We start from the raw sequence: 22,818 nt of genomic DNA on the forward strand, positions 1-22,818 counted from the left end.
GTTTTGATCATTCTCAACTAAATACTTATCCTGCTGTCACAGGTTTTGTACAATCTTTCAGTGACGCTGAGCTCCTCAGTGCTTTCACTTGTGGTAGCAAGGAAAACCAGAAGATAATTGAGCCGGTAGCTCAGGGACAGAAAAGAAATTCAACCGTTCTCACCCAATGGCACTTGCCAGTGCACTAAGCTCTCAAGCTTCATTTATTTAAAATTAAAAGGCCTGACACTGTAGCAGTATTCATTTCTGGAGGTGTCATGTCACTTTGAGAGAAATTTTTCTGGAACAGAAAAAGGCAAAATGTGCCAAATAAATGGTATTTTCTTTCCTTCTGGCAACGATCCTAGTTGTCTTAAAGAGAAGAGTGCAGAGTTCACCTTAGAAACAGAATTATTTGTCTTAAAGGATATCCTGTAATTAGCCGCAGAGTACCCTGCTCCTCGCACCAGGGCTCCTCCAATTCTCATTTTCTCCAAGGTCCCCACAGGACCCTCAGTCACAGCAGTTCCCACACATTTATCCTTGCCATTTCCCCACCAGGCAGGGGAGGGCCATTAACCCCTATTTTACAGATGAAAACCCAAGACAGACAGGCCAAATTCATGCAAGCTGGATTTAATGACGTGGTTTTGAGATTGCTTTAAACCAATGTCAAGTTGGAGCTGCCACAGAAGAGGCAGCTCTGCTTTCCCTTCATTTTCACTGCTCTGTCCTTACCCTGGGGACGGGGCTCACAAGCCATGGGCTGGAGGTAGTCCCACTGCAAATGTACGCAGGAGAGCCCCAAACCCATGTTCTGCCATCTCCTCCTCACCCGGAGGCTGTGCAAGCATTGCTGCCAGGGGCAGGGAGGGATGGAGTGCAGCGCTGGGGCAGCCATGCGTTTTCACTCAGCGTTAAACCAATTCCACCGTCGCAGCATCCATAGGCAGAATTTGTATCCGCTGCTCAGAGTGCGATTTAATCCCATTCCCTGCTTCAGGGTATGGAATTACCTCTGGTTTTAAAGCTTCCCTTCCCTGGGCACATGGGGCACCGCTGCACAGCCAGGACAGCTACCTTGGCAGGACCTAGCATCTTGGCACTTCTTTTGCTCCCGAATCCTCCTGGCACCTACAACCAACCTTTTTCCGTCACCTCTCCCTCTCTTCTAGAAGAACAGTTATATTTCTGTGTTTTCTGCTCATCTCTGAACACTGCTTCCCTTCTCACGCCACAACCTAGGCTTGGGACCAGGCTGGGGGATGCTCCAGGCTCACCCACAGTCCAGGGGTATCAGTGCTCACTGGAACCAGGGCTGGATCCCCAGTGAGCCACCAACACACAGTCACAGGGGCGACAGGCAGAGAAGTCTCCTGGAGCACACTAAAAAGATCTGAGTAAACGAAAATTAAGGTGAAGATAGGAGGGAGGGAGACTTGGAAAGTATTAAGGATAAGAATGTGATCAAGCTCTGCATACAGGTTACTGTTAAGACTTGGGGACAAAGCAAAAGAAAATTTGAGGAGTATTCACCATAATGGGTATTTTGGTGATGGCATGCTGAAACGTCCCCCATGTCAGTATTACAGCACACTGAAATATAAAGGGAACGTAAATGTTACGAAAAGAGTGAGAGAGAAGAGAAAGAACAAAACAAAAAAACAAAAAAAAAAAAGAAAGAAGCTCCCAACATTTTCCTCCGTCTTTCTGTCCACATAATAGTTCAACTCAGGAGGCTGAATGCAAACACCTTACAGCTGGGATTTTCCTTCCAAATTAAACTAATGTGACCTCCAAAGGAAAGAAAACCTATCTCACTTTTAGAGAGCTAAAATAAATACACAACATAAAAATCTTACTATTGCAATCTTTTATCAACCCAGTTTTACCTTGAGATCGACTTCTGTATTTCAGTATGCCACTTCCCAGACCTGGACTCTGGTTGTTTCCTTTGGACACTTCTGCACAAGCTGGATCTTGAGACTTCTCAGTTTCCATCATCTAAAAAAAATAAAAAAAAACAACCCCAAACCCAAAAATTATCTACTTGTAAACCAGAGAAGTTGATGGAATTCCTCTCATTTTTACTAAGGGACAGAAAATTCCATTGCATGTTGCCTTTTTTTCCCAAAACATGACATTGTATTAAGCCAGCACACATTTCTGTAATAATTTTTCAGCAATGCCTTCGGACATTATTGCAAATCTTACCAATGGGTACACCCACAGCTTGGTCTGCCCAGGGATCCTCTGCAGAGTACCGCCCTAATGCCCCCGGAGCACCCAGCATCTCGTTCAGCTGCTTCCACACGCATTTTAACAAAATTTTAATGTAGCTTTTAATGCAGTTTGTTCAGCTCCACAAGCTTCCAGAGACATCACATCTTTATAGAGAAAACCACTTTTTAAAAGCGTGATTTTATTGTCAGTGTCCGAAGCAGAATGCCAATACATAATGGATGAAAAGTTAATTTAACAGAAAGTTATGAAGATTACACAGCTAAGCATGTAAAAGCCTGGACGTGGGCTCGCAACCCCACCACCCTGATGAGAGGAGCCCAGAAACGCACCGAGACACGAGGAGCCTGGTCACCTGCCGTATTTGCCCAGATGCAGGTGACAGTACAAGGTGACAAAGTACAGCAGCGTGGCTGCACACACCCCTCATCCTGCTCCCACAGGGTCAGGGATGAGCAGAGCCACCCATGTGCAAAGCCCACAAAGACTGTCCCCAACCTGTGCGCTGTGTAAGACTCCGGTGACCTCTTTCTCCACTTGCTGCTTCCTCTACTGATTTAGAGCAGTCACATTTTCCTAGATGTGCCGCTACACAGCAATGCTCGACACACTCCCCATGCACACACGAATTCTCTTTCATTTTCAGGCCATCACCCACCACGCATCCTCTGCATGATTATTCAGACAGCTCGCGTCAAGGACGACAGAATTTCCAATACAACCAGTTACCGGTTGCATTATACCTTTAATATAAACTGCTGGAAGTCTGTTTTAAAAAAAAACACCCACCCAAATGACCAAATACTTACTCTTAAAATAATTTCTATTTCCACTATTTCAAGCTTAAAAATGGCAGAATCTTCCCCAGAACCAGCCTCCCATCCCTCAGTCCCTACTATCTCCAAACCAAGAAAGCCAAAGTTTACCCTTTGCGCAGACACTAGGCTGTAATTTCAGTTCAAAGAGTAAAAACTTCAGGAAAACATAAAACTGGCAGATACCAGGAAGCTGGAACCAAAACTGCTTTTTAGTCCTCCCCCTTCAACATGAACAGCTACACATAGCTTACACACAGTTTGCACATCCTAGTTAGTACTTGTTGATTTTTCAAGGCATTGCAGCAACTACTTCAGAGTCCGCTTCTAGTATCAAATGCCTTGCAGCTCATAGCTCCATGTAACAGGATTCATCTAAAGAAGAAAATAACTACATCAGTCTGAGAAAACCAGCGCTTACAATTTGGCCATCCTAGCAAGGGACTCATTACAGAAAAGATGTTAAGAAATTCAATTAAAAAAATCCCACCCAAGAGACTCAAACCATCAGTGATAAGGCCACAGCCAAAGCATCACCAGCTCTCCCTATGATTTCCTTGAGAGGATACCCAGAAGACAGCAGAACTGTTTAGAAGTAAGCCAGAACTTTGTGGATCACACAATGCTATGCTGGAATTTATCCTATAAGCGAAAATACACTTTGTAAGTGAGAATGTCTCCCTGTAGAAAAGTAGAAATCAGTTGCACAAACACACAGAAATCACAGAGCCACTCTCAGCCTCAGCTTAAGATTGACCCATTCAGTACACCTCATGTTTCTACTACGCAGGGTTTAGTTTGGACCTTTTTTATTTTTTTTGACCTTTTTTTATTTATTTTGACTGCACAACAGAAGCATGTACAGATGCATTCTCTTATTACATACATTTTCTTCTAGAAGGGCGAGAGGAAAAACAAGAGACAATTGCCACTTGCATTAAAACTGCACACCCCATCCCTCCACCTCCATCCTGGAGGCTGAGCCTACAGACAGCAAACCCCCAAATCCCACGTATGATCCGCGGAAGGACATGCATGTGCCAACACCAACGCTAGGGAAAACGCCAACATGTTCTCAGCAGCTTCCTGAAATAACATTTTATCCATCTTGGCTTCCGACTACAGTAAGAAGTAAATACATCCAAACTCTGTTTATTTCTTATTTTAGCAAAAATACTTTTCTGACACTGATTATAAACACACAGGGGAAGACATTCTAGCATTCACAACAAAGAAGATATTCTTCAAGTGGTTGAGCTTGTCTAATAAACCACCAACTTTCATCCTACTCAGAAGTGCAGTCCACAAAGCTGGCGAGAACTCCCCAAAGTCGTGTGTCTGTAATCTTTGGCTCTGGCGTAACTTAGACCAGAAGAAAAACCCAGCTCCACCTTATCCTTCTGGCCACACATGAACGTATCGCTTTACTGTCGCGAGGTGGCTGCCCACATTTAACCATGCCATTTTAATTTTCCTCACCTTCAAGGAAATGGAGCTTATTATTTCAGTTCTGTACGCCTCTTATTAAACTAAACCAATAAATCCTGCCCAATGCCGTCCTGGTCTTAAGGACAAAGGGGAGCTCTAACACGCACAGCAGTTTGAAGTGAGATCTAAAAATAGAGCCCATTTTGCCAGCTCATTAAGTAGCTCCAGGATCAAGCGATGGTGACATCTCAATTGACTTCAAAGGAAACGGCACTATCACGGACACGCGGTCCTGGCACCGCACCAGAACGAACAACTGCCCCCGGAGTCCTCGCTTGGGCAAAGCTCCAGCGTGACCAGGCCCTTAATTAGGCGAGATGAGGAGCAGGATTATGAGAGTCTGCATTGTTTAACCGCAAACAGCTTGGCAATCGTCACCGATCTACAGAACGAGGCGGCACTCGGGGGATGACACAATTTAATAAGCAAACTGCTTTCCTGCCGCCGCCGCGGAGCTCCTGAGCTGCTGCCTTTCCCACCAGCGAGCCCATCCGTCTCCCCACGGCACAGCCCGTTGGCTTTCTCTGCTGAGGAGTGCCAGCAGCATACAGACGAATTTAACCTGACAGTTCGGGAGCAAAACTGCGAGAATGAAGACCGCGCTGCCTGCGGCACACTAAATTGAGCCCTACCCGCACTGGCAAAGCATGTCCACCAGCAAGTCCACCACTCTTCGTTAAAACAGCAACGTGGAAGAGGAACGGCCGTGCGCAAGTTCCATGGGATAAATTCCTTATCTTCTTGAGTCCCGACACAGCCAGGACAGTTTTCTTTAAGCAACACTTCCCCAAACATATTTAACTATGAAATACTATACTATGAATATGGTCTTCCAGTACCTCAAGGGGGCCTACAGGAAAGATGGGGAGAGGCTATTCAGGAGGGCCAGTTGTGATAGGACAAGGGGTAATGGTTTTAAAATAGAGGGAGGTAGATTCAGATTGGATATTAGGAAAAAATTTTTTACCATGAGAGTTGTAGAACACTGGAACAGGTTGCCCAGAGAGGTGGTGGATGCTCCATCCCTGGAGACGTTCAAGGCCAGGTTGGACGAGGCCCTGAGCAACCTGATCTAGTTGGAGATATCCCTGTTCCTTGCAGGGGGGTTGGACTAGATGACCTTTGAAGGTCCCTTCCAGCCCTAACCATTCTATGATTCTATGATTCTAACTATGAAATACTGTCTGTCAGGAAGTTGGCAGGGTGAACCCAAGGAGTCTCCAAAAGCAGGTGGCACCAGCCCCTCAGAGAAAGGTGCAAAATGCCCAATGTAAGCCTGGCTTCCCCTGGTCCCTAAACAAAGTCCTTCTCCCTAGTCCCTCAAGACTAGCTCATGCCTTAAAGGCTTTAGCCTTTCGGAAAGTTTTGGAGATTCTCTTTGAAGATCTATTATAATTCTAGCTGTTCCAGTTATTTGCGCAATTATTTATTGCTTTCTGGGGCACAGCATGCTTTAAGCCCTAAATGTATCTGATAGGCAGGGAGCTCCACAGGCCCCTTTACCTCACACGGAAAGTAAAATATCCTCGCTTTTAAATTAGCTCTTTTTCAATTTAATTGAATCCATCTCCCAGATAAATTACCAAGTGCGGCATTGTAATTTACCAGAATTAACACTGCAAACGATGCAGAAGACATGGATTTTCTAATCTTGGCTAGGCCTGAGTTTTCCATGGCTTACTGCTCTGTTTTAGGGCATGCACAAAGCTGCCTGAACGCTGGAACGGGCTGGACGAGCCAGGACACACAGCATCAGGGGCTGCGGCACCCAGGGACATCTTTCCGAAACACAGCACCTCCCAACACCCAGGCAGCACCCTCAGCCACACCACGGGTCTCACAACAAGTCCAAATTAAACTCAGACTTAATTGTTTCTGGAGCAAGCTACAGGACTCCGTCTTTCAAAGGGTACTGCATCATCACTCCATTCTATCATGACACAAACGTGGAGATCCAAATGGAGCCAGGGATGGAGGAAAAGAGGAGGAATGTCACCTCCACATCACCACTAATTTAGTGCCTTAACTGGCATCTTAGAAAAACCTGGCACCACCTGGTTTATCCCCCAGCATGGCTCCAGGAGGGCTCAGACTTAGGCTATATTTAGCACCACTGGTAAAACAAAGCACCAGCCGCCTTCCCCAGCAGCTCCTCTGGGAATGATCCATGCCCCTACCACCGTGTGCAGCCTGTGCTTCCTCCTGCCCAGGGAAAGGGGATGGGAACCTGAGGCCTCTGTTACCTAATTATAAAGAAAGTGTTGGAAAACTCCCAGTTCATGTGCAGAAAGTTGATCAGGAAGTCTGACAAAGAGTCAAGAACTGGAGCTGCCCTATTTTCTGAATAGGTGGAAATGCCAAATAAACAAAACAAAAGTCTTTAAAGTGGTCTCTAAGAATGCCTGGTCTATCACTCTACCAAATGCCTGTGCTCAAAAGCCACCCTGAGCCTTCACAGTAACACAGCAGCTGCTAGAAAAGGGCACTACTGTCAGCTTCAGGTGGTACAAAGCCCCAGTGGTTATTTTTATTGCTCTTTATCAAGTCTCTAGAGTAGTCACAGACACAAACCTGCATGTGAAACATAACCTGGCACTCACCAACACGGAGCCAACAGCAACACCTGCCCAGGTATCCTCAGTAAACAGACTGGAAACTCGCTATGGCAGAGCTGAGTTGCTCTTGTCTTCCACAGCACTCTATTTATTTTGTACAAGACACCCCCAAACCTTCTTCAACATGTGACACCAGGAGCCCCAATGCACTGACCATGGCCCAGAGGATGGTGGCAGGTTCTCGATGCAGCAGGATCTCAGCTGTGCTGGCTGCAAAGACTCATTGCTGCAATGTTATTTTTATGGTCAGGGCTGCAGTTAAGTAAAGCAGATATCATTTTCAGGTTTCCAGTCGCTAAAATTCATAACAATGTTTTGAAGTGACAAAACAATTAAAATATCCTTTTAGATAGGACGAAATGAAGGAAATGGCTAATGCAACTAAGTTCTCCAAGAAACACGCATCACAGACAACACATGCCTTGGAAATAGTAAGATGCTCCCAGCTAAACAGTTCCCAACCCTTTTTAGACCAGATTACTCTTCTTCTGCAATTTTTTACCATTTTCACTAGAAACAGCTTCTAAGCTAAAGGAAATCAAACGCGTACATTTCTGAAATGGTGTACAAACAGGTCACTGCTGCTTTCTTTTTTATGCTTCATCCTTTTTCCCCCCAAGCATCAAAAAGCACGACACATTTGCATGCAGTTTAGTCGCTCCCCACGAGATGTCTCCATGTGCTGCAGAGATGTCCCAGAAGATCAGTCCTGGTAAACAGAGGAGACAAACATGGAACTCGAGTTGTGTGAAAGCTGGTCCAGCTCCTCCATGATTTTCTTTAATAAATGCTGAGCTCATGGCTTAGCACAAATCCGGAGCCTACAAATCATGATAAACAATAAATTGCTTCTGCCTTTTTTTTTTTTTTAATGACAACCTTTTTACCGACTGTGAGGGATAAAGCAAGCAATAAACAATCCTCAAAATAAACAACTCTCCTGAGAATGAAACAAGACCTTCCTAATACTAAAGTCAACCCACAGCTGCAGGAAGCGTTCCCATGACACAGATGGTGGAGAGCTTTGGATTTCACCTCCAAAACTACATTTTATATCATCCTAAATACATGAGAGGATACAGAATACATAAGCATTAAGTGTCTTTCATACCTGAATCAAGGATCTGAAGCTGCATACTTTATATAGGTCACATTTATTCAAGCACAGCACATCTAGAATGATTTTTAACCAAGTCCAACCAAGACTGGACCGTGTACACACTCAAGAATTTGCAGATAAATAAACTGCAGATGTGATGATACGACATTCACACTAACTCTCAAATCCTACAGCCTTTATCATCCTTATGTTAATGTATGTGAACTGCATGGCTGTGACAGCATCTCTCTTGTTCCAGTGCCATGAGAGGGCTATTTTTAGCTTGTTAAAGGCAGTTCATCTCCTTCAAAACCGGGCAGTTATCCAAACAGCCAAAGGAGAGACAGGCTGTACTGTATCTGTTGCTTTATGGGAAAAACCTTCATTCACAAAAACAAAGACGATGCAGAACCCGTACTATAGATAAACTTGTGCTTCTATTACTCTGCTGACTTGGCTTTCAAGCATATCACATGCAAGAGGAAAAATTGTAACTCTGGGCATTGTCTGCACTGATATTTATGGTCAAGTCAAAAAGGTTATCTTCCACCAGCCCAAGAAACAGGAGGTACTTCACCATTTGCACCCTGCATCACGTTTAAAGGGAACCTTTCAGAGCACTGGCTTCAGGGTGAAACAGTTTCCTCTGGGCTTGCCTTTAACACAGGGGCAGCAGAAAGTGGCCCAGAAGGGCTGGGAGCCAGGTGCAGGGAAGGATGCAACTGCTGCTGAGGAACTCCCTCCTGACTCGAAGAACACATTCATGTTAATGTCACCTGGACAGGTGAATTTCAGGACATGTGAAAAACAGCAGTTCAATGACATTGCCCCCCGGGGGCCTTTCACCACTACTCCTCCTTCCCAAACTCATGGGATGTCTGCCCACACCTTCCCCAAGCCCTTGCCAGTGACGCACCACCACCATAAGCCCATCACTGAACACTCCCGGCAATAAAATTAATTGCAATTGCTTATTTTAACGTGATATGGCTTCTGGAAACAACACAAGAAGTACAGTCACACTAGGTGAACAAGATGGGGTCCCCAAATATTTTGTCATTTTCTCTTGCCCAAATTCCTAACTACATTTACTCTAAAAACTTGCATTTCCCCAGTCCTCTGCGGGATCCAGTGTGTCTGCTCAGCTACAACACGAGCGAAGGGCACTGCATGGGGACAGACCCATGGATATTGTGTTTCAGGTCCCCAACAAAAGAAGGACATGGAGCTGTTGCAGTGAGTTCAGAGGGCCAAAAAGATGATCTGAGGGCTGCAGCACCTCTCCTATGAAGACAGGCTGACAGAGTTGGGGTTGTTCAGCCTGGAGAAGAGAAGGGTCCGGGGTGATCTTATTGCAGCATTCCTGTACTTAAAGGGGGCCTACAGGAAAGCTGGAGAGGGACTTTTTACAAGGGCATGTAGTGATAAGACAAGAGGTAATGGCTTTAAACTGCAAGAGGGTGAATTTCAATTAGCTAAAAGGAGGAAATTCTACATTCTGAAGGTGGTGAGGCACTGGCACAGGTTGCCCAGACAAGCTGTAGATGCCCCATCCCTGGAGGTGTTCAAGGCCAGGTTGGATGAGGCTTTCAGCAACCTGATCTAGTGGAAGGTGTCCCTGCCCATGGCAGCGGAGTTGGAACTAGATGATCTTTAAGGTCCCTTCCAACCCAAACTGTTCTATGATTCTATGATATGCTGGACAAGACTGTATCTCAGAAAGGCATGGTGCTGCCAGACTTTCAACAAATGCAGCATTTACAGCCAAGCAGCAGCTCCAAGCCACGCTAAGGTGAGGATGGACCCTATCCTCGCCTGCCCCTTCCAAGGACGACGTGGCATGAGGCAGGATCTGCAAACATCGTCCGCCCCTCACCACGAAGAGGAAAGGAGTTATTAAACCTTTCTGCAGGACCAGGTCTGGCCACAACAGAGCCTCACACCAGGCTCTTCATCTTCTTCCCCTGCCAAGTAAAGCGTTTCAGTGCAAAGCAGATTTTCTGACAGCAAAAGCTCCTTCTCCCTTTTCCAGCCAGGCAGTGCTGTTTGAGGAGTGAGCTGTGTTTTACCAACCTCTTCCAAGACTGCAGTGCCCTAATGGGAACGAACGCTCGAGTCCTCCAAGTAATGAGGGTCCCTCCCCGCGCTCTACACACATTTAATTGTTGAGTTATGCTTCCTGTTCCTTTTCAATGCTAATGCTTTCTCTGAAACTCTCTCCCAGTGTTTCCAGAAGAACTTCTGACCCCAAGAGTGTTTTTAAACTTACAGCATTGTTATCGTCTTCCTTATTATGCTTGCATGGCTACAGGTAATTACGTATGGATTCCCTGGTAAGACAGAAAGGCTCACGACAGAAAATAACTAAGTAGTCCTATGTCTCACATAAACAATAAAAACGGGGAGGGAGGGGGGTTAAAAAAATGCATTTCTGCAGAACAGTTTTATTTATCCACTTTCATTCTGCATGCCTTGCAAAAAACACAAGTAGGTTTTGCCAGGAATATGGAAAACCCAGCTCAGGCAAGAAACCTTTAACTGGAGACATCCTGTTTCTGTTACTTGTAGAAGGATCAAGACCTTGGTGGGTCACAGCTATCTCTGCATGCAACACAACCACAGCTCTCATGAAGGTACACATCAAGCACTTCAAGCCAACACAAAATGATTAAACACAAGCAAAAGGGTTTCACCACCCCACAGCACAGGGTCTCGCAGCCGAGGATGCTGCCAGAGGTTGCTTCCCCGGGGCTCGCCTGCGTGGTTGGCTTGGGCACAGGAAGGCAAATCGCCTCCCTCCCCAGCTCCCCCCCAAGAGATAGGGATAGTAATGACCTCCTTTCCCAAATATGAAATTCCTCTTTTGTGTAAATTCTATTCTGCACAGAATATACTTGGCTTGGGGTCCTGCCTCCAGCATCACAAGCAGCAGATACCCAAAGGAGAGCACAAGACTACACTTAGACTCTACTAAGTATAGAGGAATGGTCCCCAGGCTTTCCTCCCTGCCTCCAGCTACCACAGATTCAAACCTGCCGAGATTGACATCCTTTTCTTGTATTTAGTAGCAATTTGGAATTTCAGCCCATTAATATGAAGCTGGTCACTGAAGTGGAACACTTTAACAATAAAGTGCTCAGATCATCATATATCGAACAACACAGCACCAGCAGAAACAAAGGCAAAAAACTTTGAAGCGACTAAGAATGGTACATGCCTCTGTCTGGGGACCCCAAATTAATCAGACACTTTGCGAATTCTTGGCAGACCTGCTTTCTCTTTAGAGTTCATTTCCCAGGTTGCTCCATCAGCCAGCAATACAGTGACAGATTCAATTTCAAGCAACAGAAATACTAGGAAAAGTGAATCGGAATTAAAAATAAATTGTCAAAGGCAAATACTGTCGTATCATCCTATTTCACTTGGACATAAATAATGACATTTTAAAATAGCAATGTCAACTGCACAAGGCAAAATACGGATTTAGGGGGGATTTAAAATCCCCGAAGTGCCTCAGGACAATTTAACGCAATGCAACTCTGTGGCCTGGTATTTCACATCTGAAGTTAAGGAAAATTTTGGCCAAACTAGCTTTAAAGGAAATGCACTTTAAGGATATTAATGTAATCTTTTTTCTGCCTGGCAGCACAAGTTTTATTACAATTAGAACTTTAAGGGACGTTTTATGTTAAACAGGGCTTTACATAAGGAGACGTGTAAAAACAGAGCTCTAATTAAATTGTACTACAAAATTTTTATTAATGAAACAAAACAAGTGGACTTTCAAGTAAGACTTACAAGTGATATTTCTCTTAAATTAGTCTTCAAGTGCCACTAAACTCTACTGCTGTGTCCTGGGGAAGCTGAGCTAGGTTCTATTTCCCTGGCTGGAAACACTGGAGCAGAACTTAAGAGTTTTAAAGAACTTGGCTCACAGGGAAAATTTTTAACATCCAGCCCCTAGAAAAGAGATTTATTTCTTTTTTTTTTTTTTTAAATTATTTTTTCACAGAATTGATGAGTAAGTCAGGTTGGAAGGGATCTTTAGGGGTCTCTGGTACAGGCCCCATCTCAAAGTAGAGACAACTCAGGTCAGGTTGCTCGAGGCCCGGTCCAGCTGAGTTCTGAATAACTACAAGGATGAAAACTTGAATATATACCTTGGTTCCAAAGGATTATTTTTTCTGCCTGGTTCAGCCTTTAAGCAATCAGGTGCTAAGGCATTAAAAGCAAGTCCATCAGGTCTACAAATAATGTTTCTGAATACTCAGCACTGAAATATATTCACAGCAAAGTTAACGAAAGAGGGCTTTAGACAACTCTAAGAGCTCCTGCAAGTTTTGTAAGATCTTCTACACTTGCTCAAGAATTAGATATACACTATGCTGATCAGAAAAGGGACAGTGAAGCCTCAGTTGATAATAAATTGTACTGAACTACTTGTTGTTACCTAATCACCCAGTACCTGACAGCATCCCTTTAAGTCTCCACAAAGCCTTGCACAGTAAACAAGAAAATTAATTCACCTCTTGCCAGAGGTGAGAAGGGTAACTCCTGGTCAGAGCTGGGTTTCAAATCAGTTTCAAATCTGAGAGGTCTGACACTTTAACTGAGACTACAGTCACAGTTACCTGGTCCAGACCTTCAGTACCACCTACCCTGGAAGTCTAAAACAAATTATATTTGCACAGATCAAAAGAGGTCCAGCTTAGTTGCTACTTTAATCATCAGTCATACTGTCATCCCTTATCTACAGAATAAATGTAATGGAATATATATGAGAGAAAGAAGACACATATCATCAAGAGATGTAGGAGCAGTAAAGAACAGTAATTTCCAAAACAATTTTGCAATATCTATATGACTACACACATTATTTTTTTTTTTTTAAATAAAATAACGTGGTGCTTCATGTTCATCCTGACCTTGAAATCAGCTTCTATACTTTGCTATGAAAAATCCTCCCCATCTCACCAGGTCGAAAAACACCACGTGTGAAGTTTATTTTTGCACACATTTACCTTCCTATGTCCTGCCTGACGGCACAAAAGATTTGCACAGCCCAGGTCAGCTCAGGCTGCCCAGATCTGATGAGGATGGATCAGGCTGCGGGCAGAGCCCAGGGGTCTGCACTGTATGGAGTGCTCACCTCAGGCTGCAGCGAGCCCTCTCTGCACTCCTGGGGCTGACATGACAATTACATGGGGAACACAAAAACATCCTGCAATTTAGATTAAGAGGATTTCACATGCAGCTCAAGCAAAAAAAGTGGTCCCGAGAGTCACTAACAACTTATAAAACTCTTCTGAATTACACTCCCTCCAACAATAAACAAAAATAATAGAAATAGAGAAAAGGGAAAAAAAAAATCTTCCTACTATTCTTCTGATACGTTTATTGTACTAAGATTTCTGTGATTTCCCCTCCATCCCCCAGTGATGCCTTACGAAACCACAGAGCCATTGCCATCAGGGGTGAGAGAGCCAGACAGGCAGGCAAACCATGCTGGCTGTCCATCTGGCCGTCACAGCTGCAGCCACAGCAGCACCGAGATGGACACCAGGGCAGGCATGGACTCAGGTCCATGCTGAAGGGCTCTGGGCAGGCTCATGTGGCCAGGTCTTCATGGTGGTGTGCACCTCAGCTACCCTGAGTTTTCCCTACTATTATGTTAATTTGGAAAAGAAACACTCGATTAAAAAAAGAAACAAACAAAAACCATCACTGAAAACCAAGCAGAGCCTTTGCTGGCAAGTCTGGAGCAAACCAGTGACAACTCCTAGCATGAACCGAAAGAGTCACTGGAATGCTGGGGAGCTGCATTCTGAAGTCACACATAATTAAGTTTTGACAAAATTGATTTTTAAGTGTTTTTTATGTTTTATGATTTTTCAGTGTTGCTGAGCCGTAGCCTTATGAAAAATTACCAGAATCTGAAACATGATATAGAGAAGAATTTAAAGTATTTCAATAGCTAAAAGAACGCTTAGGTGCCCACTCAAGTTAGCACACAAACACTACACCGTCATCAGTGCACTAAGCATCTCTCATCTGTTTGTTTTTCCCTTCCTCCCCTGAAAAACGCACCCTGGCACACAGAAGAGAAGACAGTGCAGAAATAACAAAACTTGTCACAGTCAAGAGACGTGTGAGTGAGGACCACTATAAGAATAGACTCAAAGCAAGTCAGAGGCAACAGGCAGGTATGAAGCGAACACCAGTATCAGCCAGATTACAGCACAAGGCTCATCCCAAGGAGCTGTCGTTTGCTTAGAAAACAGAAAGGATAAAAATATAAAATCAAAACAAATCACCAAACTGGTATCACATCTGAGCCATCCAAAGGTTTAAGAGATTTATTATAATTGTCACAGAAAAGAAGGGAAATAAGGCGGAAGAGACAATTCAAAAAAAGATAAAAGCTTTGAGTGAATCCACCTGCTTTCGCTTGCCAGAAAACCAGCCTGCAAGCTCTTCAGAGCAGCAAACATCATTTTATTCTTTGCCTGTACAATACAACAGAGGCCCAGGACACCAATGAAGTTTCAGAGAGCTGCTACGTTACAAATAAATAACAATAATCCACTTAATCTCTGCTTAATGCAGCCCTGAAGGGAATGCAAGTGAGATTATCAACTGGCATTTATTCAGCAGAACTTCAGTTACTGTGCACAGACAGAAATTCATATCTCTCCCCCAAAAGTGTCTGTTGGCTTCAACAGAGCAAATAAAAACTTGAAGATTTGGATCATAAACTGTTAAAGAAGTTTAGTTACAAAAGGAGGTGAGACAAGAGCATGTTACTGCAGAAGAACTGAGAGAGACTTCGCGCCAGATCCAACAAAAGCAGTGGAAGAGGGTGGAAAACAATCCAACAGCAGCGAGAAAAACAAAACCATGATTGTCACATAGCTTGGAGGACACGAGAGCTCCTGCTCTCCACGCCGCTGCTTTGCCACAGCTGCTGCCATAGGTGACATTCCCATTTCAGCTGGTCACTCATCTCCCATGTGAAGGAAGGTTGGGTGGGATCGTCCTGTTCAAGGACCTGCTCTGTCTTGGGCTGTAGGAGATGCAAACAGGCATCAAAGGGAGAGAGGAAAAACATCACACCAAAGCCACACTTACAGCGACCAGTGTTTCGGGAGACACATTCACTCCCTTCACATCATCTTCTTCTGGCTCTTCGTTCTCCTTATTGTCAGTGCAAGAGACAGAGTCTTGGACCGAGCAAGTGCTAAGCAAGTCTGGCAAACTGGTAGATGAGTACTTCAGAAAATCTCCTTCGGCAGATTCCTACCCGGGAGACAACACAATATGTTACATTGCATGCAGAAAACTGCCAAAGCCATGGTGAAATTGCTCTGTTTCACCTGCCCAGTGACAGCTTCCTGGTAACCCTTCCCTCGTGACACACTTCCATGTCCTCAGACGTTAATGGTCCAGTTATGAAAAGCAGACTTGGTTTTAAAGTACATAGGAAGTAAACACGGGCCATTACACATCTAAAACATTTAGATTTCATAAAGGAGAATTTAAAATAAATGGTTCCCCCGCAGCCTGCTCCCCCCACTTTGGCTTTATTAAATGTCACTGCAAGCAGACTCAGAGTTTACAGACCTCATCGCTCTTCACTGCATCCCAAATCACACTGTGGTCCTGCTCCCTCCCTGCAGATGTTCCCTTCACACGTTTATCTAACCACATGCACAAGAGCAACACGTCAACAACCCTTCTTAGGAGAACAAAACAAAAACTGACCCACCGATCCTCGACCAACTCAGTCCTGACACTGCAGGATCTGTTTCCAGTCCTTGGCAAAATGTTCGGGAGGCAAACATTTGCATCAACCCAAAGCAGAGGCCAGAGAGACTCTCATTTTATTGCTTTCAGAACAAACCCTGCGTTCGGAGTGCTCACCTGGCCAAACTGCGAGGCTGCTTTCCCACAACAACAAATAATGCCCAGAGGGAGCTGCTGGAAAACACTTCACCTATTTACACCTTTTCTGAGACTGCCTGGACACGGCACAGGCTGGATTCCCCGCCGCTTGCCTTTCCAAGTCCTCCTCCCAGGGACATGAAAACTGTCCCAGTGCTCAGAGCATGTACCAAACAGACTGAAAGCCTGATCAGGACCGTGAAGTTTTGGTCTGTAAGCTTACTCGTGATGACTGTTTTGGTGCAGTCATGACATGAACAGGCAAATAATTTTAAGGAGAAATTTATGCGGGCTACTGCTTTGTGTTTTGGCAGAGTCTGATTGTCTAAAGGAAATACAAAATGAATCTGCTTCAGGTCAAAGCGTGTTGTTTCCAGAATAAACACCAGTAGGTGTGACTCTACTGAAGGTATTCAATGAACTTCACTAACTGAAACGTTAGAGAAGTTACAGGCTCTTCACTTTGAATATGGTGGGATAGAGCCTCTTCTCGAAAAACATGAGCATAAAGCACCTTGAGAAGCCCTAAGAGCATCCAGCGATTAAACCCATGGAAACCTGCATCAGGTTGGCTGGGGAAACCTGAAGATCAAGCTAAAGAAAACTTAAAAAATACTGATACAGTGGGCTGCTGACACAGAACACTCCACCTGGAAACGCAGGTTTATGAGTGGTTCCTTTGGCCCAAGAGGTTCCTACCACCACCCCAATGGCCCTGGCTGCCCCACCTGAAGGCAGGTCCTTCTCTGAGACCTCAGCAGCTTTGGGGAGTCGGTCAGCTGCCCACCAAATGCCTGCATCAATCCAAGCAGGGGAGCAGCAGGCTGTGGTCCAGGGAGGAGAGCAAACAAGGGTGGGCAGGATTTTCTTAAACACAGGGAAAAATATTGTCTAATACCCCCTCCATCTCTCCTGCGATGAAAGCAGAATCAAGAGCCTGACTGATAAATGAGTTCCACTCTCATTTCCCTGAAATTTCATGCTCCTTTATCTGCAAGAGCTCCACTCCAAGCTATTAACAAGGACAAAATAAGGAACTCAAGCCAAGAGATTATCATCGAGAGACCTCAGGCACACAGATAGGACAGAAGATGAGCACTACAGAGGCTACACAGGCAAAAAAACAGAAGAGGTTGAGCAGAGCCTGCTTTATTTAGCATATAATGTAAGAAAACTGGTTTGGCCAAAACTTAAGTAACATCTGCATGAAAAAATACAGACTCATTTGCACACTGAACAACAGTGACAATACAAGCAAATCATTAAGCTGGTCCGTACCCTGCTGATTTGTCACAGATTTATGGCAGCTACTGATACATCTCCCATAGCTGTGCATCAAATTTAGGGGAGCAAATGTGCATGTGACTCCCTATCAAAAACACACCCTTTCCATACAGCACTTGCACAAACTCTTGCAGGCATACTTTCAGGAGACCACCATGGAGAGGACCATACCTTGCTAGCGACCACCAGCTGCACCAGGCCAGCGGCCGAGCGAAGGAGGGCCACGGCATCCTGGTGGGACAGCCCAACCAGCGACTGCCCGTTGATCATGAGGAGCTCGTCGCCCGCTGTCAGCCTGCCATCCCTGCGGAAACAGAGCGGGAACGCGGAGCTGCACGGCAGTCCTTCCCCAGCGCTGGTCCCCAGTGGCATGCAGTGAAATGTAGAGGCACAGACAACATGTGACCAGGCTGATGCTAAGCTTGCATAGATCGGTGCAGTGTTATTTGACAAAAAATGTGGCTCAGAAAGGTGCTGCCAGGAAATTGTTGCTATAAGTAGAACCACTTCATTCTTTGCAGGGCTGAGACCCCTCAAACCTCCTCCGTGCCCCACTGGAGATGACCAGGGAGCAGGAGAGAGCCCCATCTTCCCCCCATCAGGGAGCAGGGACAGGGCTGGCAGATAGTGCCCCGGGGTGCACAACCCACACTCATCCACTGCCAATCCCATGGTAAAGGTCCACCTTCCAAGAGGGGACTTGGGGAAAAAGTCCCGCAAACCATCATGCTCCTGGATTTACACTCTGCCGTGGAGCAAGCGTTCGATCTGTCTGTGCTTTGGGCTAAACATGCCGAAAGGGGCTTTGATGACCCATCAGAAAAACAAGTTTTTGAGCTAAAAATGCCATATTCCCACTTTTCACACAAGGAAAGGGTAAATCCCTCCCGCCCACCTCATGAGTCCGCCTAACAGCCATGGCCAGGGATGTTCCATCACTCCCGCCCCTGAGAAGGCACCGCTGCCACCTCACCTGTGTACGGAACCACCTTCCTCCACGCGGGTGACGATGATGCTGTGAGGGGACCGCTTCGACCCTCTGCCTCCCGTTATCTGGATTCCCAGCCCGTCCGTCCCCTTCAGGATGTGCATCTTCCATATGCGGCAACCTTCTCGCTGAGACAAAATGTGCAAAGAGTCCTTGAATTTGGATTTGGATAGTGAGAGAGGGCTGGGAGGGTACAGGAGGGAGCTATTTAGCACCTTGCTTCCCATCACCACACATCTGTATAGCTCAGGCTATATGGGTGCTTTTGCTGAGCTTTGCTGCATTAACTGTGGTCCAAGCGAAAGAGGCAGAAAGGAGGAGGCAGCACAGAGCAGGGTCAGCACGTAGAAGTTTCCTTGCAGGGCTGTTTGCAGCTTTTCTGAGCCAGGCAAAGGCGCTGCTCCCAATTGCCCTGATCCTTCCTGAAGCAACCAGTGGCCTCAAACCCCTTCACTAAAACTCCAGGGTGAGCTGTGTAAGGCTGCAGAGGAACAAGACGCTGTTCAAGGGGGACCTTGAACGCCAGGTAGCGGGAACTGCTATTGCAGCAGGGACCAGACTTGCATCACGCAGCAGCCCTTCCCTCTCTGGAGGAGTTTGCAGGATTTGAGATACAGGAAAGAAAATACCAGCTTCAAATTATCTGCTGTCAATCAAACACTTCTTATTGGGCAGCTGTTGTACAGACTGAGAATAATAATTTATCCACCGCAGAGAATAACTTTTCAATACAAGCAAGGTAATAAGCGATGTTTAGGACAGCTTTATTTATTTATTTTTTTAATTATTATAAATATTAATCCAAAACATGCTTTACAAACACCAGAGCAATATGAAAACACAAAATAAGCAATACTTCCCATGAGTCCTACTGTAAGAATGAGGCACAAGGAAACACAAGTGTAGCAGGTATCAGCAGAGCAAAAAAAGGAACAAGAAAAACAAGCAAGCAAGCGAGATGCGTAAGGCGGTTGCCAGGACTCTCTCAGAGAGGGGCAGAGCCAGGAGAACAGAACTATGAGAAACCCTAGAAAGTTTTCAAGCTTGCAAGACAAGAAAATGCACAATTTTGAGACAATTTTTAGGCCACGTGTTGTAGTCACCAGGCACCGGGTCAGCTATTTCTGACACAGACTTGTGTCTGTTCTGCACACAAGTAACGTTCTCGCAGTACACAAACGCCCGAGTAGCAAAGACGATTAAAATTTCATGTCAAACTGTGAAGAGCATGTAGGAATTGCTGCTTGTTTCTGAGAAGGGGAACTGCTAAATATATCGGCGAACCCAAGGGTTGTGGCAGCAACCTGCGGATTTTTACAACAATGTTGTTTATCAGCGTCTTTATGAAGTGAAGAAAATGTGCTTTTTCTACCTGATCACAGGTGCCCTATGCTGGAGCTTTTAAATGCAATGCAAGACGAGTTTTTCAGATACAGGAACAAAGAGGTCAGTATCTACAACCGTATCTTAAGAACAAAGTGAAAAACAGTAATAATAATGTCACCCAGCCCCTAGACCACAGGTATGAGAAACAGGAAAAACAAACCAGGTGTCTTAAGAGGTAACCCAAAAGTTTGAGCCTGAAAACATATACACCTGTGGGTAATTTGTTAACTTGAAATTCATGCACATGGGCAACAGCCCAAAAGGTTTAACTGGGATCTTCAATGCATTGGTAAAAGCCCAGTCTCCTGCTGAGTAACAGGACATGTCAGGACAGAGAATACTTTGAGATAAATTAGAGTGATACACGAGACACTGTGTTAAATGCAGGGGCAAGAGTCAGCTATATTTATCTACTTAAAAAACAGAACTGAGCTACAGCATGAAAATGCTCCAGAGAGGTTTTATTGCTACAAAGTACCTCGCGCCCATAATGAAAACAGTATAACAGAAATACAATCTCTCCACCTCCCCCAGCCAAGCCCAGGCTGAAACGATGACCATCTATTCTCATCGCGAGATGCCACTCGAGTATCCTGTTGTTAAATCCAGTTTGGAAGCAGACTCTCCAATAAAGTTTAACAATGCAGTCATAAAATTGCATTTAATGATTTGCAAAAGCTTTCTGGAATGCGAGTTATGCAAAGGCCCACGACGTGCAGCCTAGATTGCATTCCTCAGCACTCCTCACTATCACACATCTTATTTAAAAACAACAAAATCCCAAATTCATTCTAAATAACCCACTCTCAAATATTCATTTACATAGCAAAACACTTAACGGCAGCACATGGCAGGACTCTGCTGCTCTCAAGACAAGCACCATCTTATTCCCCTCAAACTCCCAGTGAAATCAACAGCAAAGTAAAGCGTTACTCAGTCTGAACATGGACGGCAGAACACAGCCACAACAAAGACAACGAAACCATTTAGCACATACCCAAACACGTATTTCTTCCACTCATTTTCAAACGACACGGTCACCGCCTTCTGTGTAAGAGAAGGCTGTCCCTTGAGTCCCCGCCGGTCAGCTGCATGCATTTCACTGGGAATAAACAATTCGGCGTCGACTGGAAATCAGATCCCCTCACTGTTCTTTCCCTCTTCTTCATAAAACATTCATAGCTCTTCATTTAACCACGTGCTACAAAGCAAACGCCCCCCCCCCAACATGCACATACCTCCGAGTCACGTCACTCCAGGATTTTCAAAGCTAACTATTCAAAGGCAGGTTGCCAGCCTTTGCTCAAGGAGAAACGGGGTGTTAGAAGAACTCCCTTCCCCTCCCCACAAAGCTGCTATCTCTTTTGCACAAAGCAGCACGGAAATGCTGCTGCTTTGAATGCGCATCTTGTGTGACTCCATCACAGGAAAGCCTTAATAGTAAAGCTCTGCGCCAATTCCAAGGATTTGTAAACGCATTTAAATTTTACTTAAAACCAGTTTTCTTGAGTTATTGGAGATCCCCAGGTTCAACCACACAAAGCCTAAACACTTCAAAAAAAGAAAAGAAAAAAAAAAGCAGAGTGATGCATGTCTTTAATTTTGAAATTTTCAAAAGGATCATATTTTCAAGCTTTCCTTCATAAACAAAAAGACTACAAGCTCACTCAGTCTTTAAATGAAAGCAGGATTCTGGAGTATTCACTCTGCTCCGAAGACTTACAATACCCAAGGGAAACTCCACGTGTAGTTAGATTTGGCAGTTTGCAGGTCTGATGTCACTGTCCTTGGAGCCTGCATAATCCCTGCCCTGAGGAGGACAAGTTTAACTGCTGACTGGCCTCCTCTGATCGGCTGCACAATTCTGGTTGCGGCTTGGCCGCTGTCAGTTCCATATTCCTATTAACATCTGAACTTTTCCATCCTCTCAGAATAATTCTCACAGCTTTATTTATAAATGGCTCAGAATAATCTCTCCAGCTTCCTTCACAAGTGACACAATAAACCTGTGCACGTGCACCCACAGCTCCCGGTGTAAAAGTGTTTCATGCCTAAAGCACAGGGATGTGCTGATGCCAGTCCAGCCAGGTATCTCAAACTCCAGGCATCATCAGCAAGGACAGAGAGAAGGGCACAACCAGCTCCTGTTGCAGCCAGTGACTAGATGACACCCATCTCTGGTCACTCTAAAGAATAAGGAGACCAACCTGTATCTCTTAACCAAGGGCAGGTTACAATAACAAGACTCAGCACTTAGAATCATAGAATGGTTTGGGTTGGAAGGGACTTTAAATATCATCTAGTTCCAACCCCCCTGCCATGGGCAGAGACACCTTCCACTAGATCAGGTTGCCCAAAGCCTCATCCAACCTGGCCTTGAACACTTCCAGGGATGGAGCATCCACAACTCCTCTGGACAACCTGTGCCAGGGCCTCACCACCCTCCGGGGGAAGAAGTTCTTCCTTATAGCTAATCTAAATCTGCCCTCTTTCAGTTTAAAGCCATTGGCCCTTGTCCTATCGCTACATGTCCTTTGAAAAGTCCCTCTCCAGCTTTCCTGTAGGCCCCCTTTAGGTACTGGAAGGCTGCTAGAAGGTCTCCCTGTAGCCTTCTTTTCTCCAGGCTGAACAACCCCAACTCTCTCACAGCTTGTCTTCACAGGAGAGGTGCTCCAGCCCTCATATCATTTTTGTGGCCTCCTCTGGACCTGCTCCAACAGGTCCATGTTCTTCTTCTGTTGGGGACTCCAGAGCTGAACGCAGTATTCCAGGTGGGGTCTCATGAGAGCAGAGCAGAGGGGCAGAATCACCTCCCTCAACCTGCTGGCCACACTTCTTTGGATGCAGCCCAGGATACGGTTGGCTTTCTGGGCTTCCAGCGAATGGTGCTGGCTCATGTTCAGCTTCTCATCAACCAACGCTCCCAAGTCCTCCTCAGGGCTGCTCTCAACCCATTCTCCACCCAGCCTGTGTTTGTGCTTG

The 22,818-nt window shown here is 45.3% G+C and overlaps 1 protein-coding gene across 1 annotated transcript in view; it reads right to left on the bottom strand.

The window, feature by feature from the left end:
- Nucleotides 1-22,818, bottom strand: part of PDZD2 (PDZ domain containing 2) — a 144,223-nt gene that overhangs the window by 33,689 nt on the left and 87,716 nt on the right. Inside the window, exons 3-6 of the mRNA XM_086629575.1 lie at nt 18,436-18,578; nt 17,634-17,766; nt 15,366-15,533; nt 1,872-1,983 (exon numbers count right to left, since the gene is read on the bottom strand). Of these exons, the coding sequence (XP_086485701.1) occupies nt 1,872-1,983; nt 15,366-15,533; nt 17,634-17,766; nt 18,436-18,578 (556 nt within the window). The remainder of the gene's footprint in view (nt 1-1,871; nt 1,984-15,365; nt 15,534-17,633; nt 17,767-18,435; nt 18,579-22,818) is intronic.

Source organism: Tauraco erythrolophus, chromosome Z (assembly GCF_009769465.1).
Source record: "Tauraco erythrolophus isolate bTauEry1 chromosome Z, bTauEry1.pri, whole genome shotgun sequence".
In the NCBI taxonomy this organism is placed as follows: domain Eukaryota; kingdom Metazoa; phylum Chordata; class Aves; order Musophagiformes; family Musophagidae; genus Tauraco; species Tauraco erythrolophus.